This window comes from Xylocopa sonorina, chromosome 3 (genome assembly GCF_050948175.1).
Source record: "Xylocopa sonorina isolate GNS202 chromosome 3, iyXylSono1_principal, whole genome shotgun sequence".
Lineage (NCBI taxonomy): Eukaryota > Metazoa > Arthropoda > Insecta > Hymenoptera > Apidae > Xylocopa > Xylocopa sonorina.
The window spans coordinates 6,404,018-6,425,746 of record NC_135195.1 but is presented as its reverse complement, the minus strand read 5'-3'; the positions used below and the strand labels follow the sequence as shown (position 1 = coordinate 6,425,746).

The window sequence follows — 21,729 nt, the reverse complement described above, 5'->3', positions numbered from 1 at the left end:
AGGAATTTATCGAGTTTTAGGATGTTATTATAAAAGAATTTGAAATTTTCATCAACTTTTATTCTTCTTGTTAGTTCAGGAAAGGTGTTTCAAATGACAATCACGTGTATTGTTTGCTTGTTGCTATATACGGTTCTTCCAATTCAGTCATCTGTGTTGTGTACTCAAGGGGATGATTGATACATAGAAAAATAATAAATTTCTCTAATAATTGTTTAATTTATTTAGCATAAATTTAGCTAGTTTACAAAAGAGGATTGTTCATTATTATTGTATCTATTATTAAATATACAGTATGTACAACGATATTGATTCCTACAAGAAGAAATCAATTTCATATGACTATGCTTTCTGATCTATTGAGTGGAAAAATTGTCCATGTAAACGGCAAAGATCTCATATTAGCTCTCTAATTATTCACAAAATTAAGCCTGTGGAAGATGCTCTCCTTGTGGGTGGAAGCCAGTTTCGTCGGCAACGTAGTTCACGGTGTATACAACGTTTGTACTCGGATCAGCAAAGGAGTAGCTGCCCTGCACTTTTAAGAATTGTTCATCTGTTCCTCCATTGACCACTTCTGCAGATTCCTGTTTACTTTGTCCATCGGACAGTTGGTAACCGTAATTGTAATTACCAAGCCCAATATTGTCAGATGGAGTTTCTTTGACGAGTACTGTTTCTTGTTGCGTTCCTACAGGAGCTGCTAAAGCAACAGCGATAAGAGCGGCAAAAGCAATTATCTGAAAAAATGAAATAAATTTATTAATTTATTGCATTTAAATAGTGGTGATTAAAATAAAAAATTTGCGTTATTAACTACAGGTTACATTACAAGTTAACAGTTTAATAAATTGTGTATTGCCAATTTATTAAAAATGTATTAGCTTAATAGGATGACTGTTGTTATTATGTTACTACTATTCATTATTAATATGAATAACAATATTTATTGTTGTATGAGAGTAATTTTTAAGCCTTCTATTCATACATTTATAATGACAAACAATACAATGGATGGTAAAAAAGCAAAATTATAATCGAATCAAAATTTGTTTAATTTCATCGCATTTAATATATCAAAAAAAAAGAGAATTATTTGAAATGAGATAGATATTAACATAAATTCTATTGATAATAAAAAGATCGAATATTTTATGCTTCCCTAATTTCTTTATAATTACACTTGTATAGTAAATTCATCTGTTTCAAATAAATGTATTCAACTTGTGTACCAGTCGGTGAGATACATACGATTTTCATTTTTGAGGTAAATATGTATGGCTAGTCTCGATCGGAAGACTGATGCTGATACTGAGAATCATCTCGAATTTTATAGTGATCCTCCCTACTGCCGAAAATTCTACGGTTTCCTAATAAATTCACCTTTCACCTTTTCTCATTATGTTAGGGACGCGAACATCGATAGTTTGACCTTCAAAAGAGTCGTAAAAATGTGCTGGCCTGACAAAATCGAAGAATTTTGTTCTTTTTATATGATTTTTCATGTGATTCCCTTGCAACATCGTTTTATTACATTCATTATGCTGTAATCCAGATGTATACGATCGTGCATTACTCGTACCGTGAGTTCCAGTAATTTTTTATTTAGAGCTGCGTTGCACATGATATATTATTTGTCAAAATTATTGTGTTATTCATATATGTACAAATAATATGCCCTAGGAAGCAAATAGTTGCAGAATCAAGTGATAACTGTTGTAGCATTGAGGGATAATAAATAATAATAAGCTGATTTAATTAAAACCAAGAACAGAAACTAAAAAGTGGTTGAGACATTTATAAGGAAATATTTGAAATACGAATTTTTAAATATAATACTTCTATAGAATGACATACAGTTTCAATTATAAATATATTTAACTCATGAATCATAAAAGACACATGAGATCAGTTTTTTTAGAATATTACATAGCCTCTTTAATTATTAGTATTACAACTTCTTGTCGTTTTTTATTTTCATCACTCACATTAATCTAACAGTGAAATTTTAGAAGTTAATCGTATACATAGTTTGTGGAATTTGTACATTATTATAACACTATCTTGTTAAACTATATCATTTCGTGATATCATAGCATTACAAACATTGTGTGTTAATATAAATATTAACAAGGTATCTTAACGAAATTATTTAGACATAGCTTCGTTTATAATTATATGACAAAATTTCGTAGGACGATGTTGATTTATTTTATGAAGCATGTTGCGATAGAAAAAGGAATTTTATCCAAATAGTATTTTTTAGACAGTATAACTGCCAACTGAACATATTCAGTATGGATATCAACAGGTCCTGTTTGCGAACAGGTATTGATACAACAGTGATACGTTTCGAATATTAGTTATTTTAAAAATCAATTATTAATTGATTTCTGGTTTTCCAAAAAATTTAATTGAATTACAAACAGCTGATGTGCATTAAAGATAGTGAAACATGAAAATTCAGCAGTAAAGTAACTGCACGTATTTTACAAATTTTTAGACTTAGTTGTCTCTTAGTAATTAGAACTTCGTATGTCTATTATAGAGAACGAATTCATTTCTAGGCATCATGATGTAGAATAACTGAAGATGTCCCTTCCCTAAAATATATATATATATATTTTATATATTTTATGACAGAACTGACAAATATTTTTCACCGGGAGAACAATTTCTTAAATAATTAACAAAGTCGTTTATTATTCACTGTCTGTACATAATCCAATATAATTATTGAGTAATTTACATAATACAATTCTCTTATTTAAGACTTTTATTATATTTTGTGATATCTATTTAAATTAATTAATAGAATAGTTGAAATTGTTACATTATTTATTAGTGTAGGAAACATGTACTGGTGGTAATTGTAAAATTGGGTTCGACAATTAGAGGTTCATTGAAAAAATTTGGTAGGAATAGATTTCAACTTTTCATTAATCTTTCTCATGGTGTTGAATATCTATTGTTATATAATTGTAAAAAGCTAATGAAATATATAATCATATATACTATTACCAGTAAACTTCATAGAAATCCAACTCTGAACTCTTTGTAATCGCATAGAAATGTGTTTAATTGTATTTGATTTTACAAAATCAACTTTTCAAAATGCTTGTTAGCATCTAATCCTTTTGTACTCCGGACGATTTTTGAGATGAGGTTCCAGCAACTCCATATACGAAAAAAGTATGATCGAAAGATTTGTAGCCAACTCGATCACCAAACCGATTAGATTACACTAAGCGTGTGCCGAAACATCTTCCTACCTGCATAAAAATACAATGTTGCCTCTAGATGGCGTGCCATGTCGTCTCAGCGGCGACAACGGAGTGCAAAGGATTAGCATTAGATGCTAACTATTATTATTATTAGTAATAATAATAGTTTATTATTGATTAGTTGTTACAATTAAGGAGAGTATCACAAATTTATCACATCAGTGTTCTATCAAAGTAAATGCCGAAAATTGTTGACATAATAAATGTTTGTGACATTCACTTTGATCATAAATAAAGAACAACCGTGAAATAACAGTAGAGGAGTAGTGGTAAAAGGAGGAAGGAAGATACATGGAAACCAAATTTTTAATTGAAAAATTTATTAAAAACTATTTATACAGATTAGGCTGGGATGTGTTCACCCTGCGGATGGAAACCATTCTCGTCAGCGACGTAGTTGACGGTGTACCTAACGTTAGTTTGTGGGTCCACCCAAGTGAAGCTACCACGAACAGCCAGAGCCTCGTTCTCGGATCCCGCATTGACCAATTCGGCGGATTCGTGATGAGCCTGGCCGTTGGAAAGCTCGTAGCCATAGTTGTAGCCACCCACGCCGATATTGTCAGAGGGTGTCTCCTTGACAAGCACTACGTCCTCGCGTTGAACTTGAGGCGCGGCGTAGACTGCAGCGACGACCAGGGCGAAAGCGAAGATCTGCGAACATGAAACAGGAATGATTAACATTTTTTATCGAACAGTATAAAAATCTCTTGGAACATTATTCGTTTAGAGTCTCGTTTATAATCAAAGTATCAGGTAATTGAAATGATTGTTTAGGCGTTATTGTCAGTTTGAAATTCTATATGAACACTGTTTCATTCTACTGTATATGTTTCTTTAAGAGTGTTGCGCGATTCGTCATTGTCTTCCGGTCACAGGAACACTGGTTTTCGCGGCGTACTACACGGGTTACGCAAGGAGATCCGTTACCGGTGACTTACTTAAATAAACGTATGTACAAACATATTTGCATCTCAACAATAGGCACAGGAACAACGATAACATGTGTAAACCGCGGGACGCGGTATCTTTATATCGTTAATAGTCGTAATAATCCCGTGCGCGGTAATTGCGCGCTCGTAACCGTTTGATCATCGAGGATCTTTTGCAAATAATTATTCCTGTTTTTTTGAGGATAAAGATCTAGTAATAGAGAAACACGTATAGTTGTGAAGTCCCGCTTAGAAAGGAAATGACAGATTTAAATGAAACAGGACGGTGCACTTGATATCCAATTAGAAATGTCGTTATTAGTCGACGAAGACACGCACCAGCTTCATGGTTACTTGTTTGGTTTGGATGGAAATCCTTTGGATCGTTGAGAAGAAGATAGGTGTTAACCTGAGATGAGCTAGATCACGACACTGATTCGATGGTAATCCACGCGAGCATTATATAGTCAGATTTCCAAATGAATCTTGCCCCTTCCAGAGTGCAGACTCCCAAAATTCTTGGCCGAAGATTTCGAAATCGTCGAATGGCATTGGCCGGCTGGCGGTGGTAGAATGATTACTTACAAAGGATGAGTCGGTGAATGTCAGGCAAGAATTGGAGGAAGAACCACCAGCAGCAAAAATCACACCCGGTTTCACCGTGTCTGTAGTCTCGCCCGGATCCTTGGTTGCCTTACCAAACTTGGATGAAACAATGAACGAGATTGATGTCAGAGAGTCTTTACGGATGATGTATAGGGTTTGCTTTTGGTATTGTTCGAGGAAGTTGAAACTGAATAAAGCAGATGATTGCTTAAAAGGAAACGTAAGTTTATGGATGCAACCGATGGATGTTTTTAATAAAAGGTTTGTCCGCCGAGAAATCACATGGAATTTTATTTTTTCGCATCGTTCATGAATTTACTAAGAAACAAGTTTAATTGGTGAGAGCATAAAAAATTTTTGTTCATCTTTCTTACAAATTTAATAAAATTATTTGAATAGTGAAGAGATACGTTCTAGTACAATATTAAAAATAATTACAAATGAAAGCAATAAAGTCTAAAATTATCTTTGTTAATAATAGTAAAAGGACAATTGTATGTGATCGAGGATCCAAAGTAATAATAAGTTGTTACATCTTCATCGTGTGCTCATTAATATTCTAAGGGACTTTCCGTATAGGCTTCTTACATAATCGAGGCTCTTCTTTAATGGGTGGTTTAGATAAAAATGACCGAGAATATTCAACGTATCGGTTTGATTCATTAAAAATTTGACTTGACCTGTCGTTACAATACAAAGATCTCCACCGTTCACCGTCATTAATAATTCTAAAAAAATTGTTCGTCGATCGAAGCCATAATATTCGGAGGTCACGCAAACGAGTATTCATCTCTTGGAAAGGTGAATCTTGATGTTCAGCAAAAGTCACGTATGTTCGGTTCCTTCTAACATACACCACAGATCAGAAGCATAGCTTTACCTGTATCCTCAATTTTTACAATACAATCTCACTGTAAAATTAATTGTGATGGAAAGATAAGATCTACGGTGAAAATGATTGATTTGTATAAATTTTGGTGAAAATAGCTTTTCTGCTGCTACGAATCTTTTAACAAATAATACTTGATAGGTAAAATGTTAGAGTAAATTTCAAAATGTTAAAGTAAATTCAGAATAAATCATTTTTATTGTTTCTATAATGATGATAATGAGACGAGATATAAAATTTCTAATAATTAACTAAACAATATATTTATTTTCATGAAATTGGTCATTTAATTTTTATAAAATATACAATTGTCTGACGCTATTCACCGTCAGCGTCAGACATTCTTTTTGACAGTAGACAGCTCTTTTTTTACGCGTATTTTCAATTTTGCCAACGTCAGATCACGAGTAGATAATCTCCAAAAATTTTTTATGATCTCTCCGTATTTTTCTTTCGTGTACCAGTGTGTCGCAATTACGTGTTTAATCGGCACATAAACTCCTCGGTGACATCTTGTTTTCATGGACGACACTCGCCAATAAATCTTGCAAATATATTCAAATTGGCAAAGATTAAAAATAACGATCCTAGGGAAGGCGTTTAAATGAGGATGGTTGCGTCAAAACGACCTTGTTGTTTTAACTTGAGCTGTCGTTCTTCCGCGTAGAGTACGACGAAAGCAGAACAGAAGTGTGTCCCTCCATTGTCTACCAAAAGGCCAGGTAGAAAGAAGAGAAAAGGAGTAAAGAAAAGAACGAAGGGATCTGTAGGAGCTCGAAAAGAAAGTCTAATGGTTACGTAAGAGATGCTGGCCGCCTTATGCTAATGCTCGAAAGAGCAAGCTCCGGTGCAGAAGAGGATTCAGACGATGTGGGAAGGGAAGAAGACGAGTCTTGGACGTGGTAAGATCTATGTATACTGTGTCACGATTTTTTCTTCTTCCTTAAGTTTTTAGTTATTTAGACATTAGCTATTTAGACATAAATAATAAATAGTCGTAAATTCGTTGCTAATAAAAATGCACATTGTATGCAAATTGGCTATTGAAAAATACGAGATAAATTCCATTGAAATCGTTCAGGTTGATTTCTATTCTCCTTTTGGTTCTCCTTCGTACATACTTTGAGAGAAATTTCCGTTGATCAGGTTTCGTTAAGATGTTTTCCTCACCCACGAGATCCTCTGCTCTCTGTAAATATAGGTGGCATAGCATTAGATAATCGAGCAGGTTTATACTTACGGGCTCGTGCATCGGCGCACGGGTCGTGACTTTTCCCTTTTTACTGAGACTCATCGTGAGGCGCGACGATATTGTATAATCGATTGTGTACGATACCAGAGGATTATCCTTTTCTTGGGATTAGGGAATAAAAACGACGGGCCGCTAGTAAGGGATATAACTGAACAACAAAAATTCAAAGAAGGATATCAATGGAAAGAAAGTAACAATTCTACCAACAAATGAAATAAGACCAACCCGTAACAAGATATCATTAGTTACATACATATACAGAAATAACTATTAATCAAGAATAAGGTAATACAAAGTACGGAATATAAAGAACTTTTATTTAATTGACACCCATTCTGTTTAATTGATTTCCTCAAAATGATAGATGGATATCTAATGGAAGAGAATAGAAATGTGTACTAATGTCTTTTCATTTACTGATATATAGTAATATAAATGTAGGTAGTAGTTTAGAACTCGTTATTATTTAAATGAATATGCATATTAGTTAATATATTGTATGGTGTGATATATTTTTTGTTTTTGTAGATATATCTTATCGCGAGACCATTTTATTTATAAATTTATGCTTACATAAAAAAAAATGGTAGACTGGCAACTACATAGCAACGCTGACAATTATGTTTCCTATAAGCAGAAAACGATTATGCAAACTTTTCTACCCACGCAATCACGTAAATTCTTAGCTAAATTCTTAAAACACTTGGTATAACTCTCGGATGCTGCTAAATTTTTTGGAATTCCACGTTGCGCAATGCAAACTATTCGAGTTGGCTCTTGTCAAATGGTTAGTGGCACTATAATTCCAGTATCAAACGTGTATCAAATATAAAAATGTCTTCTTATTAATTAATAATTAACTCTTTTCAATAAAACAACAAGACTTTTGTCGTTGTTGTTGTTGTTTAGGGTCATCATCTTATTTTATGTTCTAATACCACGGAGCCGCAATATTTAAAATGAAACATTTTCGTAACTTACTTTGTAGGTACTAAGGATCGTCAAATAATTTCGTGGTTTGAAATTAAGATAAAAATCGAGGACAGGCATAAACCCTAATTATACTATTCTTATATAACCGGATGGAACTAACGCGTGAGACTAAACTTGAACTTCTTTTCGTCTTCTTTTCGAATACGCAATGTTTCTTGTTTCATTATATTTCACTATTCGTGCTCACGAGAAGCAATAAAATGATAAATGAGAACTAGTTGCAAATTCAACATTCGTTTTAATTTAATATTGGGATTAAGATCTATGTTTAAGATGAGAATTCCTTTTACGATACGTTTCGTATATCCCTCCTTCTATTAAAATTCCTTGCTGAAGACGTTCAGCGAAATTTGAAAGAAATTTGAAAGTTGCGACTAGTTACGAGCAAAAATCCCAAGAGTTACGATGGAACGCTGAAATTTCAGGAATTTAACTGACGCACAAAATTCAAATGTAACGCGTGTACGGATCCAGAAGAACAGATCGCATCTCGTCAACAAAAGAGACAGTGCCGGAACTCGTTGAAACCACAAACGATGTCTATTATTCCGTCACAGTCCCACGTGAATGCTGACTTGAATCCATCACTATCTCCCCAACCAATCTCACGATTCGTGCAACAGATGTAAAGCGTTCAAACGTTACGTTTGCTTATGCAAATATTTCTAACGAGCTGATTGTTGCGATGATTATCACCAATGACCTACGATGATAAAATGTTTCTTCTTCCTGCTCCACTAGTTTCTGTCTACTTAGCCTCTGGATAAATAATTCGAGATAGCTGAAGAAATATTTCACCCGTGTCATCGCTTAGCCAAATCGAATAACTTGTTCTTCGGCGAAGACTTCATAGAGACTTCATAAGACATTATTCTTTTCACTAAAGAAAGATTAAAAGTATTTTAGACCAATAGTAATAGAGATACTTTTGTTGTCTTCATTATTATCGTTCCATTTAAGTGACTGGATGACACCTGGATGTATTACTGGATGACACGCAACGATGCAACACTTGTCTACATTGATACACAGTGACGATACGGTGCGGAGATACGCAACAAGTGGACGTTAAACAGTAATGTGGAACATCCGATTTGTTAGTGCTTTCTGCAATTGTTTTATTCTTAAGGGGAAACAAATACGTAAAGATTGCATCCGACATTCTACTAATATTTATTAAGGTATCAGAAATTGGTGAGACGTTGTACAATCGTTTAATCGTTATTATTGTCAACGAAATGGAATAATCTAGTGAAGATGAAGTTAAAGTATCAGATACTACTATTTGATTGATATTCTTAAGTACCATCTTGGAAGAGATTTGAAGAAGTTGGAAGGTAGCTTGGAAAGGGTAATCTCTGTGACCTTACCATTTGTAAATTCGTTTCTTGAGAGGAGCCTGACACGCTATTAGAAAGTCCATCCTAGAAAGTTTTTTCTTTCAGTGTATCGTCTGATATTGGTTTCACGTGTAACTTGAAATCCATTAAATTTAAATTTAGAAATATGTTGAGAATATTCTAGATACAGTTTCGAGAATTTCTTGCTGAAATATCTTATTGATACGAAACAATATACTCCAACTAAATTTAAGCATTTATTATTGTGAAATATATATGATAAAGGCCTAATAAATTAGGTTCACAAATAAACTTGTATAAATCACTATAAATAATTAAATTACCTCTAGATGTTACAACGTGGAACCTTCCATGGAAAACTGAGAAAGAAGAAAAACAGATTTCCATCGTACACACATCAGACTCGATGCACATACCAGAAACGAGGCTCACAGAAACACTAACAGAAACTTATAAATTCCATTTCACGGAACTTGTTCAGGATCATCCTCCCGGTTCTCAGAAAATTTCACTCTCTCTCGAAAGCACGAGCTCACGACGAGGCGATTCACCGATTTCTAGGTAGCACAGCAGCCCCTCCAAATACGTCAAGTAATAATGGATTTCCGTGTACAGTAAAATCCACCACGCATACCACCTTTATCTCATAATTGATCTCTTAATCGGATCGAATAAAGAATATCTGAACTGATCGTTGATTCTTTTCGAAGGGAGTTAAGGAATTTCGCAAGGATCGATGCTGGACCGCGCGTGGTCGACGTCGACGTTGTCGTCCTCGTCGTCGTCGTCGTTGGCTTAAAGAGCCCAGTTGCGTAATGGACCCAGCGAGCACGATGGCACGGATCGGTTAAATGCCATCACACTGTCGGCGGACGAGCCTCCATCCGCGGCACAACCACGGTTGCGTCCACATCGTACATATTTATCGCTGGTTATGGAGCCATGGCTCGTCGCAGGTGAATCAATGCTCCATTAAATAGCGACGCCCGAGAATGTTACGAGGGTGTCTTTGAAAAATGTCAGAGATCGCTAGGACCCGGTGGACGGTGAACGTTAAACTGGTTCGTTTACGGAAATGTAGAAAAGCAACTGATTTATTCGCGTAGTTTGGCTGGGCTTTGGAAAGATGTCAAGTTATCGATAAGCTCGTAACTGATTTACAACTGACGTTTCATTAACAATGCTGATGACTCGAAATATGCTCGAAGCCGTTCAATCCATTCGTTATCAAGCAAATTTAAATCGTCTCGCTCTGGGTGCCAAGGTTTCGTTTTAAAGAAACCATGAAATATCACAAAATCTAATAATATTAAGTTATTACGTGACCAATTGTAATCAATCTAAAATTGCAGCACACGCTACGAGATATTTTGTAGTTGGCAGTGAATGGGTTAAAGGCTGCTCGCTTTGTCTTATAAAATGATCCATGGGAGTTGTAAAGAGATGAATTGTTAATTGTTATTCATCTAAGTTAAGAGACATAATAATCGATCTTGATAACGGGCAAATCAATGAGATCTGCAAACATCAATTTTAAACATTCAAGGATATGCAATACATATAGTATGCATATACGTTCATTCACCGAATCCTGTATGTATTTTATATCGGAAGAATCAATGATTTTGCAAATGGGACTCTGCATCGTCATCCGAGTATCATCGTTCGAATGCAAAACATCGCCTACAGCCATGCTTATTTGATACTCGGTTCACTATAATTCAAGATGCAGATGTTACAGGAGCATTAACCAGTCTTGTTTGTTTGCTTTCCAAACGATGGATAGTTAATCGCTGTGATTAAATTCGAGTTTAATGCCGAGCAAATAACAGTATATTATATTGTAAAACGCGTCGATAAAGTTTGAAATATTTATTATACACCACTGAATCGGCGATAATGGATTGATTAATGGTTTCTAAAGTTGGTTCTTTTAGTATTTCAAACGCGTCGATTATTATGCATTATAACTTGTCCAGGCGATGTTAGCGTAAAGCGATCTTTCGCAAATGGATCGATACATCTTGCGATCGTGCAGAGTGTTTCGAAGGCATCGAGATTGCTCTTTGCGAACGATGAACGGAAATACAGTTTGTCCGCATCTTAATAAGCGTGGAAGGCTGCGAATCGATTCGCAAGGCACGTTTCGTTAATTACGTACAATTTTCTGAATGACACCTGAAGATTCTTTTATTTCAATCTATGATAAAGTTTCGAATAATTGGTTTCTATATAAAAAAATAGTAGCATCCCCTTCTGGTTTTCATTCAGATAAGTACATTATAAAATCGGTTCATTTGGTAATTTCTGATCATCTCTCTCGCAACGAACTTTATTCTTCGATCCATCTTCCACCAGGAATGTATATTATGGACTCGTGGAAAATGTCTCGTGGATATAACGAATCGAAGGGAAAAACAAGCGGCACGGTCAACAACGATTAGAATCTGCTCTTTTGCCTTAAAAGTGTCCTCCAGCTCCACCGTCGTGAATCATCCTTTGTATACCAGACCGGTATCGATCGATTTATTTCTCTCGCGTGCTGGATAAATTATCCGCAGCATCCAGATGTGGAACAATCACGAGCGAATCTAACTTCCTCCCCTTTCTTCGGGCACCGTAAGTGGTATTGTTGGTTGCGACGAAGCATGTACATGCTACAAACAGGAAATTTCACCGATATTCAATTAACATCGAGAGCCAGCCATTTAATACGCTTTCTCTCTCTTAGACCCTCTCGCGGTTATTTTATTATGTAATTTCACCTGGACGATTTAAATGCCAGCGGGCATTACCTTACGCGGTTCAATGGATGATTAATTTCATTCTTTTATTCTTCACCTCTTCGCCGTGGGCTATTGTGATCGTTTATCTACTGAAATATTGCGTTACGTAGGCTCTGAACCGTCGACGTCAACGATCAAGATTTCAAACAGAAACAGTGTTTCAGTTTAACGCATTTCATTTCTAATTGTCGGGTAGAATTTTGTTTAACATTTAAAATGTAAATTAAACGTTTGCTTCGGATTTGTAAGTATTTGTTCGGAAGGATAGAATTGCTAATTAATTTCGAAGCAGAATGCTCGAGGATCGGCTCGTGAACTTGACGATTATGCAAATTGAGTGACAATGAAATGGGTACACAGACCCGTTGGCTTGCGCGGAAGAAATCATTGCAGTACTTCCTACTTTCTGGTAAACAACTTTCGTTGCTCATTTGGTCTTGTATCTGGGAAAATTTTGCAATTCTCTTACTTCTCAACTGTAATACCTGTAACAAAATTATATTGAAATTAAAGGAAAATTATTGTTAATCTTAACATGCAATCAAAGCTGAAAATATAATTTTTAAATATATAATATTGTAGAACGTATTTTACGCATAAGATAAAATAATATTTAATATATCATTGATTCTAGAAAAAAAAACATAATAAGAGTTCTCTTACGTGCCTGTACGATTTCCACATATCGTGAATTCTACAAATGTGAAGGACATTACTATTTTAGTTTCCAATACGAGGAGCAACACGAGGAGCTATCTAAACTGACTTTCACGGTTAGAGCGGAAGATCGAATTTACGATCGGTTTCGAAAATCCCCCGACCTCGTTCATTAACTTAAAAAGATTGTTACTCCAATCGTCAAGCACTAGTCGCGCGGAAATTCATTTTTCTACAGGATATAACGCGATACATCAGAATCGTCGAAAAGTGGAGGAGAACCGCGATACATAGTCCGAATGGTTTCAACGTTATTTCACCGGTATCGCGGTTCTCAGGCTCGCGTGAACTTTCCGTTTCGACGTTCCACGGCACCTCCAGTCCTTCGAGCATACTTCTTCGACCGTACTCGCACGAGCGCGATTGATTTATCCCCTGGGTGTCGACGATAAAACAGCCGCATTGGCTGTGGCAAGGTGACACGAGGTCTCGAACCACCTGTGCGCTGTGAATGCACACGCACCGGTGCATTATGATCCTCGTAATTCACCAGGAATCTTCCGAACGACGCTGGGACGACGTCCCGCGATAAGTTAATTACCAACGAACAGGATGCCGGTTCATCGCCGATTAGCACCGAGCAAAGTTCAAAGGTTTACCTAGAAAGATCAGAAATATGAGAAAATTGGGTCCTGCTTGGGAAATTGAAAGGCGATGTTGGTATTCGTTGATAAGGTTGAAGGAAGATAGGGTGAGGAATGTCTGAAGCGAAGTGGTTCGTCACTGATTAGCAATGAGCAAAGTTCCAAGGTTTACCTAGGAAGATCAGAGATATGAGAAAATTGGGTCCTACTTGGGAAATTGAAAGGCGATGTTGGTGTTCATTGATAAGGTTGAAGGAAGATAGGGTGAAGAATGTCTGAAGAGAAGACAGAAAAATGATAAGAAGTGGTTCGTCACTGATTAGCAATGAGCAAAATTCAAAGGTTTACCTAGGAAGATCAGAGATATGAGAAAATTGGGTCCTGCTTGGGTAATTGAAAGGCGATGTTGGTATTCGTTGATAAAGTTGAAGGAATGGTTTGAAATGTTTGAAGAGAAGATACGAAAGTGGTAGGAAGCAATTGAAAAATTGTAACATAGTAACAATTGTGATTAACAAAAGAATATCAGTTATTTATAATACTAGAATCATGTTTCTCTGAAAAATGTATTGAAATATTATTAATTCTTAAGAAGATGTAACATTGTTGTAGTAGATGAGCGTAAATGTGCGAATACAATGCTATAGGATTAATTAATAGATTGATAGATTATGCTTATTAAACTGTTAGAGGCCTATTCAATTTTCAGCAGGTTTTAATAGGGTCATGGATAAACGACAAGACAGTGATTTACGTGAATGATTCGATATCACATTGTTAGAGAGATTGAAACAGTGAAATTCGAATGACGCAGGAGAATTTAAAGCCAATCAAATGCATTAACAAGGGATAAATGGACGTTGCTAAACGAGATCTGTACAAGGTATCTTCTATATGGATATATTACTTCATTAAATCCATACGCCTGTATACGACGTCATTAATAAACCACGGGGACCATAGTAATAACTGTCGTTAAAAAATGAATTCTCCAGCGACCTGTCGTTGCGTCCAAAGATCAATAGATAAATCATATCAGAACTCGAGGCACCTGCTTTTCGACACGCTGACAAGAACAGCGATTCCTCTTGTTCGCGTGAAAATATCAACGTTAAACACGGCTGATAGGCGTTTCGACCAAGTAGAAGAGTCGGTCGCTCCTCCTATTTCTCCACCTCTTACTTAGAGCATGTTGTTACAATCGCCCCATCACGAACTCGGTTTTCACTTTAATCAACCAATCAAAGTTAAGTGCGGCTTCTTAAAAATAGTTAGAATTAATAACATAATCGGGGGAAATTTACATCTCAAATCTTCCATTAAGATGTCACTAGAATCATCGTATTGTCGGAGGTACCTTTTGCGTATAGAAAAATTTTAATTCATTCAGCGTTGCTTTCAATATTGTTGTAGTAGTAGCGTTGATCGATTGAGGAGATTCCTTACATTGATTCTTCAAATTTCTTTTATATCTTCTCTGTTGTGATACTTGTAACAGAAAGAATAGAACAATCAACTGATCAACATATTACTTCAATATATATATATCATATTTAAACATTCTAATAAGTTCTAATAAATACGTATCGTGTGAGTGGCATATATCTTATATCTCGTCGGTGACTACACTTCCCCTGAAATTTAAATAAATATTTCAAGTCGAATAAGGTAGCAGGTTGACTGTAGCGAGTTGACTAAATGATCATACATGTTATCTCTGGATCAAGTATAAATCCGCAATTAATTATTACTGTCACAAGGACGAGAAAATTAAAGTGATACATGCATTTTGGTCAAAGTAAAGTACCCACGAATTGCACGAAATGTTCATCCATCATGGTCTTAAACTGTTGTCAACTTTTCTGACCTTCGCTTCGCGATCTTCATCTTGATCACCTGTTTCACTACACATTTTCGTGCGACGAGTCTCGGTCTCGTCTCGTTTTAATTGTGTTTCTCCAGCGACGAGGCCAACCAAGTGTGGTCAGAAGAGACTGTTGTTGCGGAAATACAACTTCGACCGAGAGCGGCATTTCAGTTCGAAACCCTCTTGACCGATCGTGACTCGCGTTTGTCTCGCAATTGCGACAGAACTGCTCCTCGTTACCTCTCTCATATACATGGATGCGACTGTACGACCTTTGCTGTAACGTTATGCGATCGAAAGAAGAAGAAAAAGGGGAAGGATACTGCGGAGGAGACACACGTGCAAAATCTGGAATACATGTTTCGCTAATAAATATCCTAAGCAGATAATTAACATTCTGCTGTTGTACTTACAGACATAACTATGTAATTCTTAATAAATAACTCAATTTTAATTTACGACATTATAGAATAATAAAATAAAATAAAGGAACTCAATTTTTCTATCGATGTAAGTTTCGGTTTGTAGAATTTTCATTACTAATCACTTCTATTTGGCATGTTGAATAATAATTAGTACATAGCGAATAATAAGAACTGACAATTTCATGCTTTACTGTACTTGTGATAAAATAAGAAAAGATATAGCACTCGAAAAAATTCTCAAAAGAAGATGATTAGAATTTTACGATAGTTGCATCATCGGAAAAGAAAGATCGATCATGGCGTCATTTGAAGAGAAAGGATAAACGCGCGTAACGTACACGTCGATGGATGTATTTCCATTTACGCAAAAAAATTCCCTGTTACTTTTTTCTTTACGCGTGCTCCCATCGATCGTTCGACAATCGAACAAAAAACATACGAGCATATCTAAGAAGTTTAATATTCTTGTTTGCACGTAACAAATATTTATAAGAGTCGTTCATTTGCCTTCACCTTCCGTCAATAGGATATAAAGAGCAAAAAAGATATAATAAAATAGAAATATAAAAGGTTACAATTAGCTTTTTGGAATTTGTGAATTTATTACGAAAGATTAAAATTCTTGCTTTATTATTAGTTTATAATTATGCGATATTTATGCTATTTTAGTTTTCTCTACTCATTTATCCAAATATATAGTGTAGGTACGATATTATTACCATTAAATATAATTAATAAAGACATCTTACGCGTTCAATCAAATTTCAACAAATTATTTCTTACCATTAATGTATTTCTTATGGAATAAGAAATGTAGTAGTAAAAAGTAATGATGACTTTTTACCAGAAAAATGGGAGACCAAATCCAAGATCGTCCAAGTAATTTTCGCTGATGAGCACGTGGGTTGAACTTCCAAAACTTTCTAGCGATCTATCGTTAATCCAACAATCACGTTTAATTTACATCTTCCAAGCCTACATCACACTATCAACTTCTCAGTTTCACTTACATAATCAATAAGTAACTACTCGCATACTTACATACGTACGTAATACTTAACCACCGTTTCTCAATACGCGCAAACCAGCTTCTAAATCGTCCGAACAAACGTTGTTTCGTCGTATTCGCGGCAAACAAAATCTCTCCATCCAATTTTTTCACCGTCGTTAAAGCCAACAATGCGACGAAACTTGACGAACGGATGATCCTCGACTTTCGGTTACGTTCTTCTCTGCGTTACCGTCGATACGCAAAGGTTACGACAATGGTTCTCAACCACGTGGAACCCTCGGAGCTATTTACATGTGCCTGCGACAAAGTATTGAAATAATTAAATCGAAGCCTTTGTTTTATTAGTGGCAAGTGACAACTCGTAGCTAAAATTAGCGGGGATGCTGATCCAAAAGATTGTTAGCTTGTGTTTTACAATTATGTAAAAGGAAATAAACACGTATGAAAAAGAAAATTTATTCAGGAACTCGATAAAATCCTTTTCCTTTTAGATGTTTAGGTTTTCAAGTAGCAATACGTGCGAAATAAAGAGAATTTCCAACAGCACGCCAGGGTCGACACTGCAGGAGCGACAGTGCTCTTTCCCTCGCGCGCAGGAACTCTTCTGAAACTGTAAACCGCACAGTTTCATAAAGAGATTGTTCTATCTTTTAAAAGAACTCGCTATGTTAAATGTTATCGATGATATCAAGTAGAAATAAGGAGTGCAGTATATTAGTGTTATCACCGTGTGCTGTTGTAATCCGATTGCGCCTGCCACTATTTTTCTAATCTCGAATGCGCCTGCAACGCACGAAGGGTTGAGAACCCCTGGATTATGGTAACGCAATTGCGCATCTGGCACGAGCGCACGTACTGCTGGCGCGTGCTTGATACCTCCCAGCTGAGACCATATATCCAAGAGGAAAGACGAAACAACGCGTCGTACTCGCGTTGACGTTTCTGCGATTTCACACGACTTTTTCATCGCGCATTCGTGGCTAAAGCAAATTAACCGTGCTATTATCGCCGCCTCTTTCTATGACGCTGACTTTAAAACTTAAGTCCAAGTCCCCGTGTCTTTTTACCGTGTGTCCCGCATAGCGGCCGGATGCTAATAGGGTGCTTGCACGCGTTAGAACGTTCTCGCTGCAATCCGTATGCGACTGGTTTGTGTTACGAGACGTAGTAATATTGCTAGACAATGGTGTGTTAAAAAAGTTGTTCGATAAATATAATTTTACATGTTTGCACGTGTAGCTAATTAGGAAAACTCTTGTAGTTCAGTACGATTTATTTCATTTATGCCTATTGGTATATCGTTCGACCCCCGTATGATGATAAATCTAAGGCTTGCGAGAAGACAAGATGATTTTTCTACAATGACATGGCCATAACTAGTTCAAAGCATGAAATTATGTTTACCTGTTAACGATTTTACAGTAGAATGATTAGTGGAAATTTTGAAGACCATCGACGTAATATTATAGTCGGGATATTCGTGATGCTTACGAATCTGTCATAAAAGTTACACAAAAACTTCGAAAAAATATGTTATTATGACATAAAAATGTAAAAATATACACCATTTAATCTGCCATGAAACCTATATGTATGTATGTATGTATGTAATGATGTAATAATTTCTAGATGTTAAACGTAATTCTAGTCATCATTTTTAATCAGCAGTAAAATATGACCCGAGGTAAAATATAGAAAAGAGTACTTACTATGATTGATTATAGTAAAAATGGTATAATGTTACACTGAAAGTAGTAATCACATTCAATCTGTCACCTTCAAGTGATGCAAAAGTTCGTAGCATCTTTTTTAAATGTTCGTGTTTCGCCACCTGAAATGATCGCAATAAATACACCTGTGTATAAATATGTAAAAGGTGAATATAATTATCTAAAAATATTTGCAATTAAGGACTCCCCGTAGGGATTTTATTACAACGGTAGAGAAAAAAACAATTTTATTATTTGCAGTTGCATGCAAGCATGCAGCAATCGTAACCAATAACAAAACCGCAATTAGCGCGTGTTACGCTATTTCAGCTGAGGATACATTCAACCTTGAATGCACATTCAAGTAGAAGGAATTGCAATAATCGTTGATTCTAACGTAAAAAATGACAGTGACTAATAGATTAAACATCTCTCGAAACATGCACGCCCATTAAAATCTTTTAGATACACGTGTACATCTTATTCTTATTATTTCTCCTTTGCCGTGCGCGAAATCTGTTATTGATACCGTTCATGATTCTTCAAACGAGTATTCCCTTGCAAAATGTATTTAATAGTGACATGTAGTATTCAAGCAGTTATTATGATACTATTTTATTCCTGTTCTCATAATATATACATTATACTTTTCATACCAAAGTACTTAACTGTAATAAAGATGTGTGCTTAATCATTCCTCGATTAACATATAGTAATAAAGTTTATAATTATTTTTAAAAGTTAACGAAATATTTTACAAGTCTTATACCGTTCGAATTACTCATATTAGATACTACAGTGACGACTATTCATCAGATGGAAGAGATTAATGCGACGTTCGATAATGAATTGGACAACGTGTGCATATTTGCATGCGAAAAAATTGCCAGGCGGAAAATCGAATTTACCAGATAAATGAAAAATGCGTCATAAGGAATACTCGTTCGTGTTCTTGTAACACGCAATGGCATATTTAAAGATTACGTAAAACCGAAGGTGTTCCATCGTACGAGTTCCAACGAGATCAGGAAGACCAGAACGCTATTTCCTGCAGCATTGTTATCTTTTCTCAATAGACATCCCAATTTGTATTGTACGCAATTAAACTTTTAGATGCAGACATTGATAGACTTAGATTTACTCAAACTAACTACGGATTATTCTTGTTCCTCGTCTTGTTCTGACTTATAGAATTATTCCCCTTAATTCTGCTCGCGTTGTCGCCAAACACCCTGTATAATATATTTTTGTCGCATTTAGTTATTAAGAAAAGGTATCTAGATATAATGAAGGTGAAAAGGAAGTTATACAAGCTCAAATGCTGTCTGTATCTATTACCATATTAATTTTCCTGACTATGCTGTTTGTGGTAATATCACATTATTCTCAACAAATAATGACCCGCTTCCCTCATATTTCTTAGCGTCGATGATACTCGTGTATAATTACAGCAGAGATGACAGTGTGATCAATCATCTTTTGAAAAAATCACTAAAGTCGTCCATTAGATTTATTTAATCAGTGACTCTAACAAATTGCATCGTTTAAGTTCAATTTATATGTTATTATCTGCAACGAAATTAATAAGGATTTTGTATTTATTACAATATATTGAAAAAATATAGATATAACAAATTAATATATATTACGTCACCAAAATACAAAGTAGAAAGTTCTTACGTATATTCTTTCTTTCCGCAATGTTCAAATAGCATATACCTTGCTTAGTCCACTAATATGTAATCATCTTCAGGCGAAGAGAATCGAACGAAATATTTAACTCTTTACTTACGGACAGGATGTATAAGTTCCATCAGCTTTTCAATGTATTACTGTATTAATTTAAACGCTTTGAGACTCACTGAAACTTTGAGGTCCACTTCTGTATAATTAATGATCTTAACGATGACTTATAATGAAAATTATGTTATAGGGTGTTTGCTTGTGCACCTAAATTAAGTAGTAAAAAAAGTTAGTACAAATTTGAAAAACTCTTAAGAAATTCAGTTAATAAAGAGTTAATTAAGAGTTTATATTTATTCGAAGTTCGGTTACTATACTTATACCAAAATACGTACAAATACTTAGATTGACATTTAAACGTGTCCCCTGCCACGGGTTCATCCTCGGCTCTTCTCATTATGCATCGAAATCCTTTTGAACGTCTGTGGCATTCGCTTGAAATAGCACGGACCGTCATCAAATATGGTAACAGTCGACAACTCCTACAAAGAAACGAATAGTTAATTACATTCGACCGAAGGACACGTCAATGAAATTTTTATGCAATCATTACTAGAAGTAAATATTAATAAAAGTCAATGAGAAACAAATGTTTATCATTAGTTATTTGCGTTGACAGGTACAGCGAAATTTTCAGTTTGTCAAGATCGTGACTTCATGTTGCGGATTTGTACATTGATCGAAGGATTATTCGTGTCTCTATTTGCGTTTGGATTTTTTAATCGAATAATTTGCAAGGAGGAAGAACGATTTGAAGACAGAATGATATTATTGTCTATATTTCGTGTGGTTTTGCATTTTCATTATTTTTCGTTGTTTATTAGACGATTTCAAGATTTCCTTTAGTTTATCAATCTTCATGCCATTGCATAGGTTTTGTAAAGGTATTAAACAAATATCTTTTCCCTTGTAACAGATCCATACCTGTAAATAAATAAGTAAGTAAAAAACAGGTATGAACGAGAGTCAGGCGGTGCAATGTCCTGTGATTAAGGCCAGTGATGAAGATGAGACGTCTTATATGTATATAAGATATTCAGAGTCTAATAATTTTTCTACTATCTAGAAACTTGCTGTTTCTCTATCCACACACAAATTATCTTATTAACGAGCAACATTTTTCCCGTTTGTTAATTTTGGGTAAGAAAAAATTTTCCGGACAATCACGATCAGAATGCTCACGACGATTAGAATAACAAATTATTCAATTACAGATATATATTTTCCAAAAACAAAAATCGTTTATATCCTATTACTTTTTTTAAATAAGGTAGTACTTAAATGTTTCCTTTTTATCTAAAGTTTCTTAATAAGAATCTATCTCAATAGATAGTTTGCGCATAATTAGCAAGTCCTTAAAGAAAATCATAGAAAACGCAATCGCGTGCACATTAAAAAAGAAAAGATGGAAGTTATGCAAAACGCAATTATGCGCGCGTTGAAAAGAAAAGATTGTAAAAGACAGGGAATTATAAATTTCGATAGCGAAATGGAAGGGAAGAGAAAAAGAAGTGAAGGGAAGAAGGCAAGACGCCTGGAGACGCGGTAGCCGGAGGCGATCTCCGCATC

The 21,729-nt window shown here is 35.3% G+C and overlaps 2 protein-coding genes across 2 annotated transcripts; both read right to left on the bottom strand.

Moving 5' to 3' along the window:
- Positions 1-425: 425 nt before the first annotated feature.
- Positions 426-1,260, bottom strand: Cpr13 (cuticular protein 13). The gene is made up of 2 exons (XM_076910955.1): positions 1,252-1,260; positions 426-740 (listed from the first exon to the last, which is right to left on the bottom strand). Exons 1-2 carry the CDS (start codon positions 1,258-1,260, stop codon positions 426-428), a joined length of 324 nt encoding a protein of 107 aa, XP_076767070.1.
- Positions 1,261-3,626: 2,366 nt separating this feature from the next.
- On the bottom strand, positions 3,627-4,629 carry LOC143433578 (flexible cuticle protein 12-like). The gene is made up of 2 exons (XM_076910954.1): positions 4,556-4,629; positions 3,627-3,938 (listed from the first exon to the last, which is right to left on the bottom strand). The coding sequence occupies exons 1-2, from the start codon at positions 4,562-4,564 to the stop codon at positions 3,627-3,629; spliced, it is 321 nt and encodes a 106-aa protein (XP_076767069.1). The 5' UTR covers positions 4,565-4,629.
- Between the last annotated feature and the right edge of the window lie 17,100 nt (positions 4,630-21,729).